The 19,939-nt window shown below is 34.0% G+C and overlaps 1 protein-coding gene across 1 annotated transcript; it reads left to right on the top strand.

Annotated features, from left to right (window-relative positions):
* Positions 1-3: 3 nt before the first annotated feature.
* LOC113225706 (glucose-6-phosphate exchanger SLC37A2-like) lies at positions 4-13,801 on the top strand (the record flags this gene model as incomplete). The annotated part of the gene is made up of 9 exons (XM_026458108.1): positions 4-63; positions 2,038-2,112; positions 6,364-6,405; positions 7,679-7,877; positions 9,068-9,216; positions 9,363-9,486; positions 9,999-10,076; positions 12,120-12,231; positions 12,946-13,801. Coding segments are annotated over 9 exons (915 nt in total), but the record flags the coding sequence as incomplete, so codon positions are not given.
* Positions 13,802-19,939: the final 6,138 nt, after the last annotated feature.

The following is a 19,939-nucleotide window of genomic DNA, read 5'->3' as shown; positions in this document are numbered from 1 at the left end:
CTCGTATGGCTGCTGCTTCCACCAGAGCCCAGAGTATTGGGCCTCGTTCTGCCCGAGCAACAGGTAAGATTTCTAAAACCGGTACAACGCCATCTATCCCTCAAGTCAAAGCGAAAGATATAGGTAAAATTAATTTTCACAAACATGCTCGGAAATGTTTGTGTTACTTCCGAAAAATGAACACGGAAAGTTTGCCATTTATGGACCTCTAAACTTTTAAATCTACCTATTAGATTAACTATGTAAATAAGCAAAAGGAAAACTCATAACCAACTGCCAAGTGTTCCGTAATTGCATCGTAATTTAACCGTATTTAAAAAAAGGCGGTAAAATAATGTATAGTGCATGGGTATTCTTTTGTTTTTTGGCCTTTTTTCTATCATCGCCGCTAAAAGAATTTCTAGTGAGAAGAGCGATAACAAAAATGCCTGTAAATACTATGTCAAATATTAGTTTTAATTTTAATTAACATTTTCTCAATCATCATCTTTCATCAACTCTTTAGTCTTCAATTATTTCCTCACATCGTTTGAGAAAATCACTATATAAGCCTCGGCGGGAACGGGGATTGCTTGAGTCGTATTAATATAACTCATGCTCGTCCAGCAATCCCTTGCTTTTCGGCATCTTCAATAATGTACTATTACACTGTCTTGAAAACGTCACTTACAAGGCGATTAACACAGTGCACCGCGCCCATTGACTTACAATTATATGGACGTCGGGTCCGCGCTAAAAAAGTGTCCGAACTTATAGGGCGTTAAAATCGTATACAGAGCGTCATTCACGCTTTAGTCTTCGTTTGTTCGACTGACAGCGAAGCAAGCAAAATTAGACAGTACTGCGATGACATTACAATTTAAATTCCACGTTTTAGCTTTTTCATATTCCTTTACATGTCTCTACGTTTAAATAGGTTGACTTGGGACATTTTTTTCGTAGTTTTTGTATTAGACCCGTCGTCCATTTATTTGTAAGTCAATGACCGCGCCACTTAAAGTACTCTCTTCGTAGTTTATCGCCCGTAGTAATTGTACACGTAGCTGAGATCCTTCTTTGACAACAATGGTTAATAATACAGAACCCATTCAGGACGCTGCAGTTATACTGTCGATTTGGTTTTGGTTTACTCAAGATTGATTTTGCAACTACACACGTATGTCAACTGAATCCTTTATTTGTTAGGGAAAGTCCGAACGACAATTACTGGAATAGACACAAATTGATTTAAAATCTCCGCGGTAGTGCGGAGCGCTGTGTGCCGTACCCTACGGTTCGCGGTAAAACCGCTCTCGCGCGGAGAAGCGTTGTCAGTGTGTTGGACGGCGCGTGTTTTCCATACAAACTGAGGTACTTCAGTACAACGTTAAAAAACGCAGCTCCGCGCTCCGTCGCGGGGCGCGGTGCAGTGTGTTAATCGCTTTAGCTGCTGTTCGTTCACTACGCTGACTTCCCCGAGAAGAACGAGCAAGAAACTCTAGGGATTGTATTTTTTTTTTCAAATAAATTCAAATAATAATAACGCACATACTCAACACAGACCCGCACTAGGGAAAACCTGTTCCGCGGACAGACACATAGACAACCACAAATTACATCCAAACTCATGAGAGAAATAAATGTAGACCATACAAATATTGCTCTCTACCTGGGAATCGAACCTGGGACCTCTGCGTGGCTATGGAATACACTTTGAATAAAATTTGTGTGTAATCTAAAGCCATAGAGCTACCAAATATGTAACGAATTGTTTGTACGAACTAACAGAGGTCAAAAAGGGCGTTCACTTTTGAATGGTACTACCATAGGCAACTACCTGTACACTAGACCTATTGCCAATATATTACAGTCAATTATAAATGTTCTTTAATTTAACGAGCTCGCCGAGATCCTCAACACTTCTACTTGGGTCTGGTGGCTACACCGATTGATACCATTTCCACTCTGAGACTGGAAATTAGGCACAGCGCCATCTAGCGTCCATGTTGCAGTACTTTACCTATTTATAATCCTGCAAAAGATGTCTTTATTTGGCAGCACGAGCGTCGTGACTCGAACAGATCTGGAGACGCGTCTGATGAGGACCCTGCGGAAGTTATCGTCGGTGATCAGGTAAGCTTTATTCATAATAATAAAATTATTATTTATAAATGTAAACAAAAAAATGCCTTTGTATAGGTTGTGTAACAAATATGTCCCTACATGTTAGGGATCGTTATAGTATAAATAAGACAAGGAATGCAACTCCCGCCTATTCGGTGCTTTAATGGCTGTTTATTGTTCGGATTCGTATTGTTCCGAATCAGAGACTATACAAATCTAGAAACTCTGACCCACTTCGGATGTCACTTGTGCGCTAAATCCAATTCTAATTTATTTTTATAAAAATAAGTGCGCATTTGACCTTCATCCTTGGAGCATTTACGACATAAGGGTGGAACCCCAGCTACATCTGGTCCCCTGATGATGGAAAGGGGAAGGCGGAATTAAATCGTCTAATTCCTTCGCATACTTTCCTTATGAAATAGAAATGAAATTCTGTATTTGAGACACTTTCACCACCGACCGAGCGCTTCAATTCTATAAATAATGGCGTGTTGGACGTCCTGTGTTATGCAACGCGAGAACACTGCGAGATTATGCGAATGTGTGCGAATTTGTACAGAGTCACACTACTTGTCATAATTATACTACGGTAAGATTGTACGTCTCAAAGGTCAATAATACCTCAGTTCATTGTTTTTTTTACAATTTATTACCGAATTTATTTGTTTACAAACATAATTAAAGCCATTTGAAAAATGTATACCGTAGAGTATACGTGTTCTAATTAGTTCAGTTGATATACATATATAAAGAATTGGTATTTGTGAAGTACCTATTGAATACAGCGGTTTGTGTTGTTTTTCTATCGTTAAAATTTTTGGAATCGTGTTTTCACGCCCAAAAGTATCATTGTATATTTTCAATTTTAATATACATTTTTTCCAAAGTAATTAATTCAACACTTTCACTGTCAATCAAAGCCATTTAAGGTTGTATAGACTCTTAATTAGTCTTATTTATGCATAAAGAAAATATAATATCAAATACGATAAATGGACATAGTTATGCAATCTAGAACCAACCCGCAAAATGTCACTTTCGAGATAATTAGATTTTTGTAAAAACAGTGTGAAGAAATAAATAGGTAAGTTATTTGAGACAAACGACGTGAGTTATGTGTAGCGTTGAGAATGATATAGGGAAACTATTATATTATACAGCAATAAATAGAAAACATTATGTATCTTTTTATTTAGTTAATGAGAACCATGTTCTAGTTATCGTAATGAAAACGCTAAAGATCTACAGTACTTGAGTACATGTGACATGGATCCATTTAACATATTTAAAAAAATACATAATATGAAGTTAAGCAGCATGGTTCTTTTTAGCTATTAAAAAGTTACATATTTAGGGTTGGTACCCTGAAGGACTTTTATTTTCTCCGTTTTGGCTTGGTATATTGCCAGGATCTTTTGTGAGCGGGTAAAGGACACGTCTGGTGTTCTACCTAAATACATAACTCAATTTCACTCGAGGTGTGGATTGGTTCTTGTTTGCAAAACTATGTCCAGTTGTAAGAAGATTTCAGCGTTTTATAATACACTCCCGGACACATAATTCGAGCCACCTCGCATTTTCAGTCATGTCCCTTTTTTTTTAAACTTAAACAATGTTTTATCAAAAACTGTTAAGCAATTTTGAAACTAATATACTAAACGGCTTTTCCATAAATCCTTGTTGGAAATTTGGATTTGCAAAACTGGGGGAAAACTTTTTATTCAACGATAACACTATTTTTGTATTCTAGCCCTTTTGATACAAAAATGCGAGGTGGTTCGTATTATGGGTCCGGGAGTATATAATAATAATAGAAAATGTCAAATAACTTTAACAATATCATATCTCTTATATACATGACCGTATTGATTATGATTTTATTGCTAACTTACCCATTATATTTTATATAATACAGCGTTATTTTTAAAACACTAACAACCTCGCAGGCCTATATTACTAATATCATAAACAAAACTTTTGTTTCATTACTTTTTTACAAAACATAATAAATTTACCATAAATAAACATTTAAGTTTTTGTTGACACCTGACACCTTTTAAATCTGCTGTATTTGGTAGGACTCGCACCCCCCGTGCTGCACAAAGTTATTACTATAGGAATGAAACTATTTTTCCGGATTTAAATCGCGTATATTTGTTTTTTCAAGCAAACCGACGTTTCGACGTTGAAAAAACAAATATACGCGATTTAAATCCGGAAAAATAGTTTCATTCCTATGTGTAACAATCGCGAAAACCTAAGAACTCGATAAGTTATTACTAATTAAATATTTTATTGAATGTTTCTTTCAGGATGTGTTTTTTTATTTTTTGTGAAATTATTCCAGTAGTGTTGTTATAAACAATAATACAAAGATCGAACACCTAGAAAAAATTCCCTCAAACCGGCCGGATTCGAAGCGACGTGTTCTAGCATATCTAACTAGGTGACGAAATACTTTCATAGATTTCTCATAGATGGCGATATGGCTAAAGAGTCGTTGAAGTTCGCTGGTTTGTTCCGTGGCTTAATTGGCATAGCGTCTGACACGGTTTGCTAGAAGACGTCGGTTCGAATTCGGCCGGATCAAACGAAATTTTTTCTAGGTGTTATTTTAGTATTATTAATTATAACAAAGTTATTACTGTTTAGAGCGATCTATTTAAATGTATTTATTTTTGTATGAAAAGTTGTTGTTTATAATGTTAGTAATATAGTCCTGCGGGGTTGTTAATATTTTACAAATAACCCTGTGTAATATATATTTTATATTAGCTATTATATTTTTACTAGAAGCAAAAAAAATATACATTTATTTTTTCCTTGTAGGTTATGGTAAGGAATTTCATTATGTTTTACGTATGTATTATTATTTTCTTGTCTTCTTAACATGTTGCGTCTTTGGCGGTTGACAGGATGTAAATAAAAAAATAGTTCCATTTTTCAACTTCTTCAAATTTATTCTTTTTTCAAATGGTGATATATTCTCTATCGCTTCCATAGAGGCTGAGTCATCTCACACCGTGCCGAGGCCGGGCCGTGCTCCGGTCACGGTCAAATATCAATATATGCTTTCATGTTAGACCTAGAGTAGATAATTCGGCCGTGACACGGCTTCGAGCATTTTTTCCCGGTTCCAACCCGCCCCATCGCGACACAATATGAATGCAATCGCCGGGTACCCGGAGGGTATATAGTCAACATTGGCCTACAGTGTATACTTCGTTTCAATCCATTTTAAACAAAAAGTAAAAGTCACTGATCCGACCATAAACGGTTTAGTGATGGCCAATTGTAAAGCCAACTACAAATCGATTAATTAATTGTATGAATCGATTTGTTTAATTGAGTCATATTAGCGGTTTTCCGTACATGAAAATAGTGAAAATACATAACCTGTAAAAGTATATATTTCAAATTTCCGAAATCTTAATTTGAACTCGACCTTCAAATCCTTACACTTACTATATCTATATATAATCCATACTCGTTCGATTGTGATTGAAATTTTCGATTTACTAATCAATTACAAAAACTTTCCTTGAATGGACCGAATGTTTTTTTCGTACAGCACTATGTAACCATAGACAAGCCACAGAAGTGTAAATGAAGAATAACCTAACTTTTGGACCGCCATTTTTCAAATACGATTTTACGATGGTAATCAAATGAATATTGTTGGAATAAATGATGAGATATCACTTCGAAATATACGTAAAAGTGTTACTTATTCGATTTCTTGAGTGATTGCTATAGAATTTTAACGTTAAGAGGTTTGTTTACTTTGTGTTCAAAATGATTTGGAACAGACTGTAGTGGATAACTCAAGCGCAAAATGCTCTCATCATCTATCAAATCTTTGAAGAGCGTGGCAAATTCTCCTTCAGATTCTCGTTTTTTCATGCACCACCATCTTCTTTTTCTACTTTCAATTTGTGTTTCCAATATTTTGTCATCAAGAGCTATTGCAACAGCTGCCAACTCAAGTTGTGAAAATGTGAAAATTGCATTAATAACACAACATTATCACTCAAGAGAAAAATGGGAAATAACAAAAAAAAAACCCGGCCGGCGCACGATGGAAACGACACGGCAAGGTAACGCCCCGGACCCGGTGTAACTTGAATCAGCCTTCAACGTGAATTAGTCAATCGTATTGAAATTGAACCTTATGTCGCTAGGTTTTAGTTTTCTATATTGTATTAGTTTATAACTGTAAAGTAGTTAGTACACGCCTCTACTCGTGGTATGTTTCAGGCTGCTAGCTGGAGACACAATCGTCATTCTACAAACATTCAAGTAAGTACAACGCCATCTATTAGAAATTAATGTTAAACTACGAACGTAATTACAGATACGTTCGCTAGAGGGTAGTATAGTAATATCATGTAGTCTGATGTTAGTAGTCTAAGGGCGCGTTTCCATTATGTCGTGACTACAGGTAGTCGTGTTTAAAGTGTCGTGGCTTGTATATTTAAATGAAGTTGTTCACATATAGCACAACACGATTAACTGTCGTTCACAACTTTTTGATGTTACGACGACAGACTATCGTGACAAAGGGAAGAGCTAGAACGACAGACGTCCGACTATAAATAAAACGTTACGATAGATAATCGCAGCTTCAAACGATTATGTCGTGCAAACGAAAGGCGGCTGCCGTGAACTGATAAATTGTCGTCACGATGTAGTGCGAACAGCTAGACTCGACAATCATCCAACGATAAGGGCAAGGGTGCTGGTGAAATTACAGACACATGGGACTTGTCAACTTATGTCTCAGGGTGACGAGCGCAGTGGCAGTGCCCCCTCAGATCTTTGCGATTTAAAGTTCTGTGTAACACTGCAACTGTCATCGACAGGCGTGTCTCTTAACAACAGGCGCGCGACTGATTGGTCTCGTCACTTGATATTATAAAATATATGAATAACTGTTTTCTGTGTTACTACCGCTTTGGTTGTGCAAGACTAGCTTTGGAAACTATTAACTCATAGATAATTTGTTTTTTGACGTTCATAGCAGTAGTTCCTTTTTACCCGACTGCGTGAGGGTTGTTTTTTCAAGCGTATTTATGTGTGTATGTCCATTTCTATGTTTCTCTGTACAGTCTAAATGGCTTGGCGTTATTATATTCGTCTTGATTGTGGTTGTGTCATAGACTATAAAAAAATAATCAAAATAATGAGGGGGGGGTTAATTTTTTTTATCTTTCCATTTTAAAATTTTTGCAGTCGGGTTTTTGTTTTTTTAAATAATTTCTAATTTCAAAATTATGTTTGTATAAGATTTTTGTAATGTTTAAAGTAACTAAGTTTGACTCTATTTTCTTCTTAAAAAAAATTAAATCCTTGTTGTTTTAAAATATATTTCAGTCAGTACAAAAATATTGAGATATAATAACAATAATAATTGTTTATTTCAGTCCGTGGATAATACAATTCAATTCAATACAACTCATACTTTTAACAAACATCTAATAACTTACACTAATATAATATAGCTACACAAACTTATCCAAAAAACGTACAAACTGTATTACTTAAGTTAATTAAAAAATACACTCATTTTCAGCAAGACGACGCAAATGAAACAACGTCGCTGCTATCTCGACGCAGTTCCACTTCAAGTTCAACGCATAAAGGTCCTGCTGTCTCGCTTTCCCGCGCGCTCGCCATCCCCGGCGTCATCGAGTTCTCTCTCTCGCTCTTCTTTGCTAAGCTCGTCAGCTATACGTTTCTTTATTGGCTGCCCATGTACATTAATACATCCAGTAAGTAGTCATTTGTTATTATAATATATTTATTGTTTTACGTGTGTTTAAAAAGATGGAAACAAAATTATAGGGGCTTATTGATTAATTTGCCCACAGAATGTCTTGTTTTCCCGTTCGACCCCAAAATGACTTTTTCCACTTTACCCCAAAATGTTCGTAATTTTGTTCGTTTTTTTAACAGTGCCTATACGCACTATAGCTCTAAATAAAATTGTCTCACATTACCCTAATATTAAAGAAATAATGAAAAATTCAAAAATATCAATGTACAGGATTAAAATTATGTCAAACTTGATACTTTTACATTCAACTCTATGCCGCTTACGATTCGAACGGTCCAAAGTGTCAAGTATGATGTGCCCTTAACTGTGTTATCGGTCTTTTAGCAAAATAAAATTTTTCCACTTGACCTCAAACATTGTCTGTGTGTGTTGCCTGAATTGTATATTTTTGAACTTCAAATTAAGTTCAAAAATATACAATTCAGTATAGTCAATAATGTTTTTTATGCACTGTATACGGAAATTACTTTCAAAAAATATCGGGAAACGTTATAATAGTTTATTAATTTATTAAACATTTATTGATTAATATGGACCATTAGTAGGGTACTGGACTTTACGTATTATTAAATATAAATTTTAATTTTCCTTAATAAGTTATATTCTAAAATGACTGCTACAGCTTTCATAAAATTAATAAAATAATTTAAAAGTACTATATTTTACTATACATGTTAACGTAACAATATAGCCTTGAATGACATCGTCTATATTAACTTATTTACATATATTAATATCTGTATATGTATATGGAATTCATATTATATATAAATGATAAAATAAATTGTGGTTGTACATCTAACCGATATCTAGGATTTTTAGGATTTTAGGATTTTATAATACTCTATGTGAGTAATCAGCTTTGCCGAATAAAACCGAGAAATGCTAAAGTCATGCGAATTTAAAACTTTAAAACGCTCCCGTGTAAACTTGGCAATTTCGACATACGAAACTCTTAACGTAGGAGGGTTCGATATATAAAATCAAATATGTCTTAAAGGTACCCGTCTTAAGTAAAATATTCCTTTTTATAAACAGTTTTATGGAGGGATTTAATATAATGTTGTCCTACTTAATTCCAAAATTGTAGAATTGCAATTAGACCCCAATTTATTCGTCCTTCAGCCCACCTAACTCCAAAAGAGTCGAGTACTTTGAGCACAGTATTTGACGTGGGCGGCATCGCGGGCGCCATCCTGGCGGGGCTCGTGGCCGACTGTACCGGATGTCCAGCACTTGTTTGTGGAGTTTTTTACATAGTGTGTGCACCGATGGTTAGTATATTGCAAATTACAATAAAGTAAATGTGTCATTGCGCGCCACAAAAGAATTTCTTTCTGTGTATTTATGTGTTGTAGCATTGCAAATGTTTCCTGTGTAAACCTATGTAATAATAGCTTTTGATTATTCGTGTATTCAGCTATTCGTATACGAGCGATGGGGCGCGTCATCCTATGGCGTGAACGTCATTCTGCTGATCGTGAATGGAGCGTTAGTGAACGGGCCGTATGCGCTTATTACAACTGCCGTGGCTGCTGAGCTCGGTGAGTTTATAAAATAAAAAGGACGAATTATTTTGAAAACAATAGCCAAAAGGATTGCACGGAGAAAATGGTCACCAACACATATCAAATGCGTTTGTTGCTCACATACAAAACCAAATTTGTTAAAATAATTGTATATGAACATATCGTGGGATGTTTTCAGTTAATTTTATTGGCTCTTTGCCACCTTCCTCACGAACTACCGTATCTAAAGCGTTTGTTGTATGAATTTTATATATATTAGATATATTTTGTTTGCCCTTTCCTGAATTTGTAAAGTCCATTTATAAACAGTATTTGATTTAAATTTTGTTTGTTTTTTATTATTATTTCCTTGTAATGTAAGCTTTGTCAAACAGTTTTTTTGTCCTCTTTAATTTTAGTTACTTTGCTGGTTTAAGAGATAATATTTTTTTATTATAATTTTGTATACAAATTGTAAAGTTTATGTTTCCTAAATAAAAATAAGAAAATAAATGATTGTGTCTGTAATGTATTTCACTATATTCCAGGCACGCACAGTACACTTGTCGGCAACTCACAAGCGTTAGCCACGGTCACCGCCATCATCGACGGCACCGGATCTATTGGTACGTCAGTGCATAATTGTGGTTTGAATTCGAGTTTCTCTGTTGAGAGTATTTTCTACTCAATCGTAACAACGCTCCTTGAGCTGCATAGAAATAATACTAAGATTGTTACAAGTACCTATCACTTTATTCAAAAGCGGATTTCGAATTCACACTCAATCTTTTAAACCACCTATGCATTAATTCGTGTCGATGTGATCTCCTTACATCGTCATCCCACCTTTTTATCGTCTTTTCTGCAGTTCCTGGCCACTTGTTTTTAAAGTTTGAATCGTTCTCTAATTACTTTGCCTCGCCATTCTGATTTCATTTCGTTCCTTCGCCACTCCCTGCTCGATCGCGGCAGCGAACAGTACTGCTCTAATTTTTAATTGCGTCTAATTTTGATTCTTTTACCAGTTTTAATATCAATCTGTAATACTGTATAACTCGGCCCTTTCGGGGCAAGTCTGTCTCACGTTTAGTATTTAAGTAGGGAGTGTTTTGAAGCGTTGTACCTGTTTTTTATATATACCTTTTTTTGTTACCGCCTTAACTTTTTCCCCTTTCGATTTAATTACGAATAAATTTTTGCGGACTGAAGTATCCTATTTTACTGCCGTGAACCTGGTCACGGCCCTTCAGTGTGTACAACCTTTTGAAATTTGTCACAACATCCGCCCCTCTTCCACTCTATTTAAAAAAGTATCTGGGTGAAGAGTGGCAGAGGTGGCCGATGATTGGCTGACGGAAAATTCGATCAAAACGGATACTCTGTGCATTATACTTAAAATTAGATAGTTCATTAATAAATTACGTGTAAATACTAATTTTATGCTCTACAATAAAATAACTTTGCACTATAGATCACACAGTGTATAAATGAAAGTAGATATCACATTTCGTAAAAAGTAGATGGTCAGTTCCCGATAAAACCATTTCAAACTGGGTTTATTTGCATTTCGATTGTGTGGGTGTCCTTAGATTTAATATCGTATGGCAACCCTGAGAGATACTCACAGCATATTCCCTAGATAGAGACAAAATATTTGCATGGATTGTGTACGAAGTGTTTGTTATAACATGATATTGTGCAGGTGACGGTATATTCCAATATATTAATCTTGTCAAAAACAGTATGAATAGAAATAATTACGTATTATTATTTGATGTTGAATACATAAATCAGCAATATTATTATGCGTATATACTATATATCATGACAAGTGTCTATGACGTTGGCGTCACCAATCAAATTATAGCTTAAAATGTACCATCAAAACTTTCAATTATGAATAAAAAGAAAGAATATTGAATTCTACAATGTCGATGAGTTTGTTTTGAAACAATTATAATTTTGTTTTATTTGACCTCGTTGTATTTCGACAGGCAGTTATACTACTTAATTTTATATTTATTATTATTGTTTGCGTTAGTGATTATCCCTTGACATTGTATTTTGAATTATAATATTGTGACATTGATAATATGAAATAAATTATTCTATTCTATTCAATATTGTTATATGGAAAACAATACATATTAGATTTTATCTATCGTTTTGTGTATTTAAAAATATATTAACACACCGCAAATAGAAGCCTGCGATTAGTCACGAGTAGTAACATTATTTTTCTTTGGTATTACAGAGTAAGATTCTTGAGTTTTGACGTCAACTTTATACCCTGTGTACATGACATATTAGGCTAGCATTCGTGACAGTCCATCGGTTGCATCATTCAAACGCAAATTAAAAGAGCATTAATCAGTAACATAAATATAAACTAATAATTTGTTTTGATTATAATATTGTGTATAGTATGTAGGTTTATATTTCAGTCACATTTATATCATCGTCATTGATAATTATATTTAATAATTTTATTGTGCAATAATGTCCTGCAGACTTATTTTATTCACCACGGCTAGGCTTGGCTGTTAGAGATATCTTCTAGAGATAAGCTCACCTTTGTACATGTCCTTTGTAACACGTAATTTTTAATGTCATTTATGTGTGCAATAAAGAATTATATATCATATTTCCTATTTTTTTAACTTCAACAGGCGCAGCAGTAGGCCCCATGATGGCTGGGGTGGTCTCTTCAACCGGGTCGTGGACGCATGTTTTTTATTTGTTAATATCTTGTACTTTCTTCGCGCTACTACTACTACTCAGGTAATCTTGCTCAGCGATGAGTTAACTTTCTCATACTGAAATAAATTTAAATGTTAAATCTAGTAAACGGAAACGTATTTCGTACATTTGGTATAATAAAGCCACATGTTATCATACGTGATAATGATAAAATTTTTATTAAAAAAAACCGACGAGATGAGCTCCGAAGCAGACTTAGCGGTCCAACCGATGCCTTTAAGGAACAAACATAATTTGAAAATTAATAAACAGATAATTATATTGACTTAATTATTAGTACAAAGATCGAACACTAAGAAAAGAATTCCTTCGATCCGGCTGGATTCGAGCCAACGTTTTCCAGCAAACCATGGCAATGCTGTGCCAATTAAGCCACGGAATAAACAAGTGGGCCTTACGAATTTTTCTATGTGCTTGTTGCAGATGTTTGTTTTTGGTTTTTAATGACTTTTTTGCTGTAGCGCCATTTGCGAGAAATCTATGAAAACTTTTCTTTAAATCCAGCCGAATTCGAATCCATCAGGATCGAAGGAATTTTTTTCTTAGTGTTCGAATTTTGTATTAATAATTATTACAAGCTAGTGGAGTAATTTCACAAAAAATGATTGAATACCATGGTGATCAAACATCGTGACATTTAGTAAATTTATAAGTTACTATTATTGACTTATCAGATTTCACTGTTTTGTGTCGAGGGTTTTTGGAATGATTCAGTTTTCTACGTATTCCTTTCAGGATAATGAAAACGGAAGTAATAAAACTTCGACAAGACAGAAGAGCGGCCTCACCACGCGTAGTAAGAATAGAATAATTATAAATAACAATTGTAATTTTTGACATTGCTCGCGAACATTTCGTGTGTTATAGAAACAAATTCTTGATTTTTCGATAAGCGTTATAGAGTGTATTTATTATACAAAAAGTATTATTAAAAAAACGTTTTATAAAGAAGATGCTTAATTTAATCATTTCGGTTTTCTTTAATTGATTTGCCTATACATCGAATTTTTTGAAATGAAACAATTTTTTTGGCATCTAAATCACGTACATTTGTTTTTTGAAATTAAATAGTATTTTTTTCATTTCTAATTTTAAAATTAAATATTTTGCAAATTGAATGTAGGGTAAACTGGAATGCTCTTAAGTAAATTAAAAATTAATAATGTTGTAACTATCCTTCAGAATAAGATGGTTTGCATTAATATGAAACGTAACTGGTTGATGACTATACCATCTCAGACAGCCTGTAAAGGGATCGAAACGTTGGTATGCTTGAATAAGAAATATACGCGATTCAGATCCGAGAAAAGAATTTCATTTCAAATTAGCCTATATTTTCAATTATGGAATGTAATGCCATCTGGCGATGTTGTAAAGAAACTTTGTGCTGGCCCCGCTTTGCGGCCCCCTGCCAATAAGAGAGAGTTCCACCATGGCGCTTTCAATTTCGTTCATATTCTTTATTTTACTAAATGCTTAGTAATATAATATATGACTTTGTTACTATACTTCTATAGGTACGATGTTTACAAACTCAATAAACTTTTAATTAATGAGGCTAGTTAATTTTGTCTGTTAAGTTCGTCACATAATTTTATGTAAAATTAAATTAAAATTTATTGAGTTTGTTACTGTTTTGTAAACAATAGAATCTCTATGTGACTGGGATTTTTTTACAATGAGAAAATGAATTGAAAATGTTAAAATATTATTTAGGGGAAAAGTGGAAAATCAGTCCCGTTTCCCCCCAATTTCAGGTCGTATGAGAAAGGAGCCTTTGAAAAGAAACCGAAAGTGTAACAGTTTATATTTATAATTAATAACTAAAATGGTAATTAGGGGAAAAGTGGAAAATCAATCTCGTTTCCCTCCACTTTAGGGTAAAATGAGAAACCACATTAGGGAGTTTTATACGAGCTATTAGAAAAATCTTATGATTGGAAAGTATTCATGACGCTGAATAACTGAAATGCCACATGGAACATAGAATTGTATGTAAGTTAATAAAACATTTATTTTTCTGGCTGAAGGTTTCTTGAAGTGCCAAAGTACTATTGGATTGTTTCAACCTGTAATTGCCAAAAAATATATATCAACACTGTGAAAAGGTAAACGTCTAACGTGTATTTGGAAAATATAACAGGAGTGTGGTTTAAAGTATTTTTTTTTAAGAAAAGAATAATTATAACTCTAATTCTATAGTATGGAATACTAAAAAGTTTCAGCTTTTCCATATAACAAATAAAATTAGAGTTAGGATTTTTTTTTCTCAAAAAAATTGATTTAAATCGCTCTCCTGTATTTTTTTCTAAATGCACGTTAGACGTTTTACCTATTCCAGAGTAGTCGATATAACGTTTGTGTTGTAGCCATTCGTATTATAAAATTGTTTGAAATTATACAAATACGTAGTTTGATCATTCCAATTGTTTTCCAATGCATTTGTAACACGTATTTTTTCACTTTTAAATCAACCTATTTTAAGGGGCTGAATCGCACCTTTAATAATAAAGGGGCATAACTCGAGAAATTGATTTTTGGGAAACTGACATGATTTATGGCTGGTGTAAAATAAAATAGAAATATTGGTAGTTTTCTAGAATGACGACTAATCTCTGAAACACCAAATGCTTTTTATTGTTTACCAAAGGTAAGCTCGTTGTTTTGTTAATTATAAAATTTATTATCTGTGCTCTAAGCCGTTAACATCCAAAGTGTCAAGCTAAATATGGCCTTGACTGTGATAATGTGCCACAAATTGTTTTTCACTTAAGTCTGTTTCAATCCATTTTGAACTAAAAGTAAATAAAACTGTTTGGTTAAAATTCTAAAGGAATCGCTCAATAAATCGAATGAGTAACACGTTCACGTATATTTTGATGAGTTCAACTTGAATCTCACCACTTTTTCCATCAATATTGCATCGTAAAATCGTATTTGAAAAATGGTAGTCCAAAAGTGAGGTTATTTTTCATTTATACATCTATGACTTGTCTATGACTGCATAATGCTGTACGAAAAATAAAACGTTCGGTTCATGCAATTAAAGTTTTTGTAATCGAATAGTAAATTGAATATTTCAATCGGAATCGAATGAGTATCTAAGTGTAAGGATTTGAACGAGGGCTTAAAACTAATATTTCGGAAATTAAAACCGCTAGTATGACTCAATTGGACAAATTAATGGACTTGTGATTGGCATTACAATTGGACATCATTACACCGTCTATGGTCGGGTTAGGGACTTGTTTGTTTAGTTTTTGTTCAAAATGGATTGAAACGAAGTATACGACTACCTACAACACCTACACCAAAACCAGTTTTTGCTTTTGAGGTCGCGTGTACTATTTCTTTGTCTTGTTGCAGATCTTTGTTTTAGGTTTTTAACGACTTCTTAACCGTATTTGTGAGCAATCTATGAAAGTTTTTCTTTACACAGCCAGGTAGGTACCTTTACATCTTTTAGGCACGGTACGCTGAAGGCGTTGGTTCGAATCCAGCCGAATCGAAAGAATTTTCCTAAGTGTTCGATTTTTGTATTAATAATTGTAACAACGTACTGGAGTAATTTCACAAAATAATAATTGACTATCGTAGGTAGAAAATCTTCGTGATGTGTAATAAACATAATATTACAATTGTTAAAGCGACATCTCTGGGCAGCCGATGGTAACTGTAAAGGTACCTGGCTGAAGAGAAAGTTTCATAGATTTCTCACAGATGGCGCCACGGCAAAAAGTTAATTCTTTGTCTGTTTCCCGAAAGTGTTACCTTCCAAAGAGCATGACCCATAATCTGACCCGGTTAATGGATGTTTGCGTACAAAAACCACATCAGTTTTAAATTATGCAGTTATAAACCACTTTTTACTTTATGTAAAAATAAAATTGAGAATCTATGGGGTTAACATAACAAATATATTTTAGTTAACATAGCGAATACCATTGTAAAGTACAGATATTTTTCTATAAATCTAGCCGTATGCCATTTCTGTACGCAATGAGTATAGTTTTTATATTTTTATGGGCCATGATCTTTCTTAATTTTATTACTAAAGTGTGATATATATGTATACCATGTACCTGTAAACTTTATGTAGAGTTCCTAAACTTGTAATACATAAATGATTTAAAAATATACAGGGTGTAATCGTTAAGTGTGCCCAGGCGATTATTCCATAAATATAAGATATATCAAAAAGCTTTAAACTGAAATCGAAAGTAGTTACCTAAAGAGGAAATCGACATCAATAACTTTAAAAAAATAAATCATATATAATATAATAAATATCCAAAATTTTAAAGTTAAACGCTGCCATACTTTTAATATGACATTCGTAGTAAGGCTTTAGGGTGCATTTATTCGCCATGAATTTCATCGCGCTCAAAACTGCTATAAATAAAGTAATAAAACTGTGTTTTAATTGATTAAAAATATAAGGGCATAGTTGATTATTTGTTCAAGTTTGAATTGTCCATATAAATTAATAAAATTCGACTCGGTTTCATGTAAATATTATTTCATTGTATGGGACGAAAAAAATCGGGACAGCAGAAGTTGGTCAAATTTAATTAAATGTTTTTCATACAAAATGTATAAAATGACCAACATTTTTATAATGTTGATAACAGTTTTTTATATAAGAATGATTTTATTGTATTGGAAGAAAAGTATCGGGACACAGTAGTTGTCAAACTTAATAAAATGTTACACCTAACCTAACCTAACATTCCTTAGTCCGAAAATACAAGAAGTATCGACACCTTAAGAAGAATGTTTATTTGGTAACGTATTTTCTATATCAGTTTACAGCTTTTTGATATCTCTTTTATTTATGGAATAATCGCCTGGGCACACTTAACGATTACACCCTGTATGCTTAAGGTTATTAGATGAAATTAAAAATACGGATTATTTCCATATATAAAAATATAGAATTTAAGATACATAACTTACACTTGGTATAATAAAACTCAGATGTTTGTTCGTAGTAGCACAAAACAACAAGTTTTCAGTTCGTTCCCAAAAATAATGAAGAACTTCCCGAATATTCCCAAATCTGTCAAACTCTGCCACATTTAATATAACTTATCATGTTCTGCAGCAATGAAATTGAAAAAAAATTAAAACTGCCCAAATGGCAGAAATCTGACGCAAATGATCACACTGTTCTCAATATCAATGTGACATTGGCAAGAGGTCTCTTGTCAAAACGTTCCTTTGCAACTTTCATTATCTCTCATTTAAATATTGTCTAAATATTTTTGACATATTGTGTTTTAATCATTAATACAAAGATCGAACACTCAGAAAAAATTCCTTCGATCCGGTCGGATTTGAACCGACGTCTTCTTGCATACCGTGACAGGCGCTATACCAACTAAGCCACGGAACGAACCAACGGACCCAATGAATTTTTCTATGTGCTTGCGTCGTGTCTTTGTATTTGGTTTTTCAACGACTTTTTAGTCGTAGCGCCATGTATGAGAAATCACAGACACGTACAAAGAATACAAAGACACGACGCAAGCACATAGAAAAATTCGTTGGGTCCGTTGGTTCGTTCTGTGGCTTAGTTGGTATAGCGTCTGGCACCGTATGCGAGAAGACGTCGGTTCGAATCCGACCGGATCGAAGGAATTTTTTCTGAGTGTTCGATCTTTGTATTAATGATTACAACAAACTAGTGGAGTAATTTCACAAAAAATAATTGAATATCAATTCAATAAAAATTTTAAAATATAGTGTTTTATTTTTTGCTTTATATCATTACTGTTTAATTGATTATTTCATTAAGTATTTCATAGCTTTAATGTTTTATGTGTGTAACAACACTTCACTTAGGTAAACGTTCAGTCATGCTTAAAATGAAACGTACGTACAAGAACGTTGTCTAATCTATGGTCAAACTGAATCAATTGCGTTGTGTTCTTGCGTCTATTTTCTAAAATACAATGTTTTACAATTTTTTTATTCCCGACTTCTAAAAATATATTGATAACTAAACATAAACTAAAACGAAAAATCATACTAGCAAGGTCTATGAACGGCTCTTCGTCGTTATTGGGGCAGCTTTCGCCATTCTTCTTTCACCATCTATCGATAAAACTGCCGATAACAACTACGTGACTAATTCACTTCACTTTTTATTTTTATGGCTCCATCAATATGAGAACTGATGATATTGCCAATGTCACAGTTGAAAGAAAAAAACGAAACAAAAAAAAATTTTCGCTAAGCTCTAATAGGACATTAACCGGTGTTGGTAAGTTGGACTACGGGAGTACTCAGTTGAGAATGTAAAACAAAACAGCAAAACAACATTTATAAATATATGTTATTTAAGATATTTGGCAACTGCAAATGTCATTTTACTTCGTCATTAAATATGGCAGACTGTAGAATCTAAACCTCCTGACCTTATTGTACCAAGGGTGCGTTATATTATTATATATTGTCAAAAAATACAAACGCCTAACATCGTCGGTTATATCGTCGCTTATCATCAGGTGGCCAAGCGTGTGTCTGGTTTTAAGAAGAAAGAAATATAAATCAAACAAAATTTCTTGACTCATGTATGATCTATGGGTATATTTATGAATTGATTTTGGTAACACCATATTTCTTTTAGATAGAGGCCAATTATGTATAATTTTAATTGTCTAACGTTGACCATAATAAATGTTTAGTATAACGATTTTGTTTCACTAGTTTTAAACCTCGAGAATGGCAAATCTTGAACACCAACCAGAATCTTATTATAGAATCGTATACACTGTCCCATAAGTGAATATGTGTGTATTGACAACTGTCAAGAAGAACAGGCAGTTAATCGTTATTCCTCGTATTATTGTTATGTTTATTATTTTTATAAAAAAAAAACAAATTAAATTTCGAGTTCTTTGTCGAGTGACATTGGAGATAATATAATTTTTTAGGATCTAAACTGCATGTATTTGTTTTATATTAATCTCAGTCGGTTATGATTACTAATAATAATAATAAAATAATAGTAATGAGGTTATACGACAGAGAACCAAGGTCACCGACATAGCTCCTGCAATAAGCAAGCTGAAGTGGCAGTGGGCTGGCCATATCTGTCGAAGAACCGATAATCGATGGAGAAAACGAGTTCTAGAGTGGAGACCGCGACTCGGCAAACGTAGAGTAGGACGTCCTCCGGCCAAGTGGAGTGACGACCTGTGAAAGCTGAGGACCGGGCGAAATAGCGCACATTGGGGGAAGCCTATGTCCAGCAGTGGACTGCGATAGGCTGATGATGATGATGGTCATGACTACTGTTAGGTAATTTTCCGTATTTTTTTTTATAGTATCAAGTGACGGGACGAACCAGTCGTGCGCCTGATGGTAAGCTACACGCATGTCCATAACAGTTGCAGTGCCACTTGGAGTTTAAGTCGCAAAGATCTGAGGGGCACTGTTACTGCGCCTGTCACCCTGAGACATAAGTTGACAAGTCCCACGTGCCTGCAATTCCACCAGCCCCTTCAAAACAGGAACACAGTAATGCTGAAATTACTGCTTGACGGCAGAAGTAAGGTGGCAGTACTTCCTTGGACGAACTCTTTCACAAGGAGCTCTGCTGCCACAAAAATTTCAAATGGAAATTTTTCAGGAAAAATTTCTGAAGTTGGCAAAATTTTCGAAGGCTCATATTGTTCCACGTTTAGATATATATCTTTTGAAGTTTTATTTAGTTGTACCTAGT

Source organism: Hyposmocoma kahamanoa, unplaced genomic scaffold, assembly GCF_003589595.1.
Source record: "Hyposmocoma kahamanoa isolate Upper Pololo Valley unplaced genomic scaffold, ASM358959v1 170, whole genome shotgun sequence".
Taxonomy (NCBI): Eukaryota; Metazoa; Arthropoda; class Insecta; order Lepidoptera; family Cosmopterigidae; genus Hyposmocoma; species Hyposmocoma kahamanoa.
The sequence above is the reverse complement of the archived record's forward strand: the minus strand, read 5'-3'. Positions and strand labels throughout refer to the sequence as shown.